The sequence below is a fragment of the Ornithorhynchus anatinus genome, chromosome 1, assembly GCF_004115215.2.
Source record: "Ornithorhynchus anatinus isolate Pmale09 chromosome 1, mOrnAna1.pri.v4, whole genome shotgun sequence".
Lineage (NCBI taxonomy): Eukaryota > Metazoa > Chordata > Mammalia > Monotremata > Ornithorhynchidae > Ornithorhynchus > Ornithorhynchus anatinus.
In genome coordinates, this window is record NC_041728.1 from 149,444,234 (window position 1) to 149,451,975 (window position 7,742).

General features: G+C 55.2%; 1 protein-coding gene across 1 annotated transcript; it reads left to right on the forward strand.

Annotated features, from left to right (window-relative positions):
• The first annotated feature begins 363 nt into the window (after positions 1 to 363).
• On the forward strand, positions 364 to 2,085 carry LOC120638916 (AT-rich interactive domain-containing protein 1B-like). Its single transcript, XM_039914438.1, has one exon. The coding sequence runs from the start codon at positions 934 to 936 to the stop codon at positions 2,083 to 2,085; it is 1,152 nt and encodes a 383-aa protein (XP_039770372.1). The 5' UTR covers positions 364 to 933.
• Positions 2,086 to 7,742: the final 5,657 nt, after the last annotated feature.

Genomic DNA, 7,742 nt, shown 5'->3' on the forward strand with positions numbered 1-7,742 from the left:
CGAAAAAAAAAAAAAAATCCGGTGCTGTCACAAAACCGAGAAGATCGTGAAGAAGGTGGGACCCGACATAGGTCTGGGAGGATAACAGGAGGCCGGTCTCTGTTTTTTTCGAGAATGCAACCTGAGTAGCTGGGGATCCACGGGTCCTGGGTTCTAAATCTTTTCCCGAGGCTCTTCGAGGTACAGAAGGTTTCACCATCGGACGGGGCCGTGAAAGCTAACGGACCTGTGTCAAGGGAAATCGCGGGGGCCGGGGGGTGTGGGGCTTCCCCGTCCAGGGAAGGGGAGGGGGAGGGAGGAGAGAGCGTCTCCTTCTCGTGGAGATAGAAAGTTTAATCGGCCCCGGTGATGGCTGGCGTCGGGCCTCGGCTCCAGAAATGAGATCAGCGATGATTCGGAGGGCGATGAATGGCTGGAGCCGCCCGTCCCGGCGGAGGCCGGGTCCCGCATGACATCACCGAGGAGCGGAGGGCTGCGGGGAGGAAAAGCATCCAGAAGCGGCTCCCGGGGACCGATTAGGATCGACGATCGAAGAAGGGGGAAGGGGACGGGGCGCTGGGACGGGAGGGGAAAGGCAACACCCGCAGCCGCCCACCCGGCCCCCGCTCCTGCCTTCTCCCCTCGGCCGAAGCGGCAAAAGGCCACCCGAGAGGAGGGAGAGCCAGATGGGGAAGGGCGGGGCAAAGGAGAGAGGGGCAAGAAGGGACCGTGTGTGAAGCCGCCCCGCCGGGCATCGACGGAGAGGCGACGGCAGTCGAAGGGAGAGGGTCGACGGCGGGAGAGGAGAGGGGTGGGGTGGGGGAAACCGACCCACCCAAGCCAAAGCGACAGGCGTCTCTCTTCCCCACCCAGGGAGGCTGGAGGTCCGCGCCGGGGGAAGGGGGAGGAAGGAGCGCTCTCCTTCCCCCCGGGTGAGGAGAAGAGGATGAGGCCATGGCCGAGCTGGAGGCGGGCAGCGGCTGCGGGGGCATCGGCGACGACCACCGGAGCGACAGCAGGAGCGGCGGCAGCGTAGCGGAGGGTGCAGCACCAGCAGCAGCAGCAGCAGGAGGAGGAGAAGGAGGGGGAGAGGAGGCGGCGGCGGCCAACGCTCCGTACGAGGACTACGAGTGCAAGATCTGCTACAACTACTTCGACTTGGAGCGGCGGGCTCCCAAGCTGCTGGAGTGCCTGCACACCTTCTGCCAGGAGTGCCTCAGCCAGCTGCACCTCCGCGGGGCCGCCCAGCAGCAGCAGCAGCAGCAGCAGCAGCGGGAGCTGCAGCGCGGGGAAGAGGCGCAGCCGTTGCAGCAGCGGTTGCAGCAGCAGCAGCAGCAGCAGCAGCAGCAGCAGCAGCGGCAGCAGCAGGGCCCGTCCTGGCAGGAGGACGGGGGTCCGGGGTGGGATGTCGGGGCTGGCCCCCGGGGCTCGGGGGGCCTGGCCTGCCCGGTGTGCCGCCACCGCACGGCCCTGCCGGACAGCCGGGTGCACGGCCTGCCCAACAACACCAAGCTGGCCGAGGCCTTCCCGCTCTACCTGCGGGCCGCCCGGGACCCGCTGCCCCAGGACCGCCTGCCGCCCCTGCCCCCGCCCCCCCCGGCGGCCCGGCCCGCCGACCCCGCCCCGCCCCGCAGGACCGGCCCCTCCGCCCGGACCCCGCCGCCCCGGACCCCCGGCCCGGCCTCGACCGCCTACGAGAGCTGCCACAACTGCAAGCGGGCGGCGCTGACGGCGGGCTGCGTCTGCGTCGTCTTCTCCTTCCTGGCCATGGTCGTGCTGCTCTTCACCGGCCTCATCTTCGTCAACCACTACGGAGGAGGAGGAGGAGGAGGAGGAGCACGGGGAGGAGGAGCAGGCGGGCCGGCCGGCGGCGGCGGCAGCCAGGCCGGGGGTCCCGCCGCCGCCCCCAGCGGCTCGCCGGTCCCGTCCCCCGTGGGTCCCATCTGCCTGTCGGTGGCCAGCATCCTGGCCCTCTTCTCCGTCGTCGTCACCTGGCTCATCTGCTGGCTCAAGTACCGGCCCGAGGCGGCGGCGGCGGCGGCGGGCGGGGGCGCCGGGCCCGGCCGGGGCAGGGCCGCCCCCTCGGGCCGCAGGAGCCGCCCCTGACCCGGCTCCCACACCCCGTCCAAAGGGCCCGCCGAGGTGCCCGCGGCAAGGTGGAGGTCAGAGGGCACGGGCACAACGCCCCCGCGGAGGGACCGGCCCGCCCGGGAAAGGGCGCACCCGGGTCGTGGGATACCCGAGGGCCGGCAGGCAGGACGGGCCAGGCAAGGGGCGAGTGACGGGCGGGCGAGGAAGAAGAGTGAGGAGGGGAGGGGGAGAGTAAAGGGTTGGTGGGCAAGTCAAGAGGAGGTGGGGGAGGGAAGAGGAGTGAGGAGGTGGGAGGGCGAGGGAAGAAGAGGTGGGCCAGTGAAGAGGAGTGAGAAGGTGGGCGGTGAAGGGTTGGTGGGCAAGTCAAGAGGAGGTGGGGGAGGGAAGAGGAGTGAGGAGGTGGGAGGGCGAGGGAAGAAGAGGTGGGCGAATGAAGAGGAGGTGGGTGGGCGAGGGAAGAGGAGTGAGAAGGTGGGCGGTGAAGGGTTGGTGGGCAAGTCAAGAGGAGGTGGGGGAGGGAAGAGGAGTGAGGAGGTGGGAGGGCGAGGGAAGAAGAGGTGGGCCAGTGAAGAGGAGTGAGAAGGTGGGCGGTGAAGGGTTGGTGGGCAAGTCAAGAGGAGGTGGGGGAGGGAAGAAGAGCGAGGAGGTGGGCGAGTGAAGAGGAGGTGGGTGAGCAAGTCAAGAGGAGTGAGAAGGTGGGTAAGTAAAGGGTTGGTGGGCAAGGAAAGAGGAGGTGGGGGAGAGAAGAGGAGTGAGGAGGTGGGCGGGCAAGTGAAGAGGAGGTGGGTGGGCGAGTGAAGAAGAGTGAAGGGGCGGGAGGGTGAGTGAAGTGGAGGTGGGTGGGCGAGTGAAGAGGAGTGAGGAGGTGGGTGGGCGGCCTACTGAGGCGTCAAGGGGCGGCCGAGGGGAGGGGAGGTGGGCGGGCGAGTGAAGGGGCGGAAGGGTGAGTGAAGAGGAGGTGGGTGGGCGAGTGAAGAGGAGGGAGGAGGTGGGTGGGCGAGTCAGGGGGTGGGCGGCCTACTGAGGGGTGAAGGGGCGGCCGAGTGAAGGGGAGGTGGGTGGGCGACTGAAGAAGAGTGAAGGGGCGGGAGGGTAAAGAGGAGGTGGGTGGGTGAGTGAAGAGGAGTGACGAAGTGGGTGGGCAAGTGAAGAAGAGTGAAGAGGAGGTGGGCAAGTAAAGAGGAGGTGGGTGGGCCAGTGAAGAAGAATGAAGAGGAGGTGGGCAAGTAAAGAGGAGGTGGGTGGGCCAGTGAAGAGGAGTGACGAAGTGGGTGGGCGAGTGAAGAGGAGGAAGTGGGTGGGTGAGTGAAGAAGAGTGAAGAGGAGGTGGGTAAGTAAAGAGGAGGTGGGTGGGCCAGTGAAGAGGAGTGACGAAGTGGGTGGGCGAGTGAAGAGGAGGAAGTGGGTGGGTGAGTGAAGAAGAGTGAAGAGGAGGTGGGTAAGTAAAGAGGAGGTGGGTGGGCCAGTGAAGAGGAGTGACAAAGTGGGTGGGCGAGTGAAGAAGAGTGAAGAGGAGGTGGGCAAGTAAAGAGGAGGTGGGAGGGCGAGTGAAGAGGAGTGGGAAGGTGGGCGGACGAGTGGATGGGGTGGGGCAGTCAGTGCGCATGCGCGCACGTGTGGCACGACGGCGGAGGCAAGTGTGCACTTGTGGCACGACGGCGGGGGAGACTGTGCGCATGCGCGTACGGGTGGCACGACGGCCGGGGAATCACTGCGCACGCGCGCATATGTGGCACGACGGCGGGGGGGGGCAGTCTGCACACGTGCGGCACGACGGCGGGCGGAGTCAGTGCGCATGCGCGCACGGGTGGCTCAGGCCGGCCTGCTGGTCCACCTCCCTGCCAGGCTCCATGCCCGCAGGCCTGGGGAGAGGGCATGGTGTGCCAGCCTGGTCTCCTGGTGGCTCATTCGCTCACCCACGGACTCATTCATTCACTGTGTCTTTTCCCAGAGGGTCCTGGCCCTCAGAAATGGGCCAGAGGGCCCGTGGGCACTGTCGCCCGCCGCCACAGCCGTGCATCCAAAGGCTCCTTCAAGAGGGGACTGGCATATCTTTGCCCCCCACCTGGAAGATTAATCAATGATTAGTGTAACAACATAATCGGTGTTCAGTTCCCCCCACCCCTGCCTTTTTCACATTCTATTTATTGCTATTGTTTTAATGAGATGTCCATCCCCTTGATTCTATTTATTGCTATTGTTTTTGTCCGTCTGTCTCCCCCGATTAATAATAATAATGTTGGTATTTGTTAAGCGCTTACTATGTGCAGAGCACTGATCTAAGCGCTGGGGTAGACACAGGGGAATCAGGTTGTCCCACGTGGGGCTCACAGGCTTCATCCCCATTTTACAGATGAGGTTACTGAGGCCCAGAGAAGTGAAGTGACTTGCCCACAGTCACCCAGCTGCCGAGTGGCAGAGCCGGGATTCGAACTCATGACCTCTGACTCCAAAGCCCGTGCTCTTTCCACTGAGCCACGCCGATTAGACTGTGAGCCCGTCAATGGGCAGGGACTGTATCTGTTGCCGATTTGTACATTCCAAGCGCTTAGTACAGTGCTGTGCACGTAGTAAGCGCTCAATAAAGACTATTGAATGAATGAATGAACGTCAAAAAGGAAAGCTAACTTTTTCATTCACACAAATTGGGGAAAAGGCCATTTAAGTCATCAAACATCTCCTGAAAATGAGATTTCAACTTCATTTCAAGTCATCAAACATTTCCTGATAATGAGATTTCAACTTCCTTTCCCCTTCCAGGACCAGGGAAAATCGACAGAGGGCTGTGGCAGAAAAGTGACTAGTTAACCCTCAACCTAAACTTTTTATTATCATCATTCCCGGAACTGGAACTTCACCACTGGAACTTTACAAAGTCACCGATACTTTCAACTGCACGATAACCAAAGGGGAAGGTGTGTCAATATACAGATGACAACCCTTCCCCTATCTTAAGATCATTATGATTAGACACCTGACTAGAACATCTATACATTTCTTAGCAAATCAGTATTAAAGCACTTTTTGTATTTATCAGGTTGGGATTTTCCTGTAAGCCCGTCAAACGGCAGGGACTGTCTCTATCTGTTGCCGACTTGTTCATCCCAAGCGCTTAGTACAGTGCTCTGCACATAGTAAGCGCTCAATAAATACTATTGAATGAATTTTCCTTGCGGTTATTGATAAATTTCATATGCGAGGAAAGACTCATATTACGAGACGAAAAACGATTCTAGATGTAACTTCTTGTAATCTAAAGGAGTGTACAGTGTTCTATAAAATTAATATTAGGCTTTGTCGGAGATCATTATGTTTGGTACCTGAATTTCTTTTTTAAAAAATGTATCAGTTGTAACTTATATGATATATATATATATAAGATACCTTAATCTGTGTTTCTATATTTGAAAAGAGATGTTTTCACATTTAACAATCACGGAAGTAACAGGTGGCATATTATTCTTTATGTACTTATGCAAATCGTGCGCATGTTGTCCTCACAGGTATTTTTACTAACAGACCCTGGCTTGAGCACTTATATGTATATATATAAATATCACAAGTGCTAAATAATTTATTGACTGTGTGAGAGAGGTAAGATCATTCAAAACTTCCTTTCAGTGTATTGTATTTAAGACTGCACATGTGATGTAATGTCTTATCACAACTCTGTTGACAATACAACATTTATACAAAGATTTGTTTTAATGAATATCGGTGGAAAAATGCTCAAAAGCTATATGCGCAGCCCTACGACTAAAAGTATAAATCTGCACCGGTTTTTAAACTGTTGGTTTCTGTGTTTCTGACAGATAAATAATTCACAAACCTGTAGCTACTTTCACTCTGTGGAATTTATGCCCTCTGATACCTTTGAGAATAACTGAGAAAAACTGTTTTGCCTTTCACAGATCTAGTGCTGAAGGGCAATGAACTCACAAACCTACATATGAAAAATCCTTTTTTTTAAAAAAAAGGTTTCCTTTTTTCTGATAGCTAATAATATACTGGCCTTTTCCCATTTGTTCACAAAATCACCTAACAACTCTGTTTGAATTATAGTCAGTATAGCCTCATAAACCTGATTTTTCAAAATGATCAAAAATCCCACATTTAAAGAAATTTTATTCAAGAATACCTTCCCAGCAGTCCAGAAGTTTATCAAAAAGTCTGTCGCATCCAACCGACGGTGGTTTTAGTTTATTAGCTCAGTCGCATAACTACATTCCTCGTAGCTCCCTGTGCTTTTCAGGAGCGCCATGCGGAAGTTCAGATGTAAATAGAAAATAATTTGGTAGGTAACGAAAACTACCATTTACATCGAAAGCAAGTATTTTTGTTGTGGGCACAGGTGGATAGATTTTCTTGTTATTCAGAGATGGGGTCACCTGGACCCTTTGCCCGTTTCAAAAATCTGGAATTTTCCTATTTGGGGCGGAGTCTTGGAGTCTGGGATCTTCGAGGTTACACTGAATCATAAATATATACGCTAAAAGTCTGTGACATTGATCATACACTTTAAAAATATATTTGTAGCTGTCTTTTGTTTTCACAGATGATGGTCCTGACTGTGATCTTATCCACACATGCAAGCGTGGCTGAAAAGAAAGATGCATAACTCACTCTCCCCTCCACATTGTTGCCAGAATTGCACTATCTTAAGTCAGAGGTGGCCCAAGAATCTGGTCATGCTGCAGTCTTTGATTTCCCAAGGTTCGATGACAGCTAGACCTCTTGGGTAGCAGTAGCTGGTTAGCAAAATGACAGTCTTCCTATTGCTGACAGCTGTCGTCCAGGTAAGATGCTTTCCCCGTTCACCTTATGTATCTGGTCTTAGGTCCCAAAACTTTTAATAATGTTGGTATTTGTTAAGCGCTTACTATGTGCAGAGCACTGTTCTAAGCGCTGGGGTAGATACAGGGTAATCAGGTTGTCCCACGTGAGGCTCACACAATCCCCATTTTACAGATGAGGTCACTGAGGCACAGAGAAGTGAAGTGACTTGCCCACCGTCACACAGCTGACAAGCTCTTTCCACTGAGCCACGAACTTTTATCCTGCCTCACGTGTCTTTTTACATTTTTTTAATCCTTATCTTGCCCTCGTCCTTGTCTCTACCACCTGGTTTCCTTCTAGCATATCCAGCCTCCAAAGGCACAGGACAGTGGGGCCATGACTGGGAGATGGAGGAGGACGGGAGTCATCCCCTCCCCACCCTCCCCACCCTCCCCACCATAGTCACATAACTGCCTTCTGAGGCTTGCGGGGAATCCGAGCAGCATAGGACAATTTATACAAAAAGGTTCAAGAGACAGGTTTAGGAGTTCCGGCGTCTTGTAGTGAGGGAGGTGAGGAAGAGGGGAAGATGCGGGGAGGGGACGAAGTGGATTTGGTTCAAAGGACCGGCCCAGGGTAGGGAAAGGGGAAGGGGTAAAATTTTAAGGAGAACAAGGCGAGGGTGGCGTGAATACATTAGTGAGTCCGTCACTGGGCAGGGATTGTCTCTCTCTGTTGCCGAATTGTACATTCCAAGCGCTTAGTACAGTGCTCTACACATAGTAAGCCCTCAATAAATACTATTGAATGAATGAATACATTGCAAAACCATAGAATGGCTTACCAAGGCAACAGCTAGCAGCAACAGGAAGATTACCATCTTGTCAGTGAGAAGC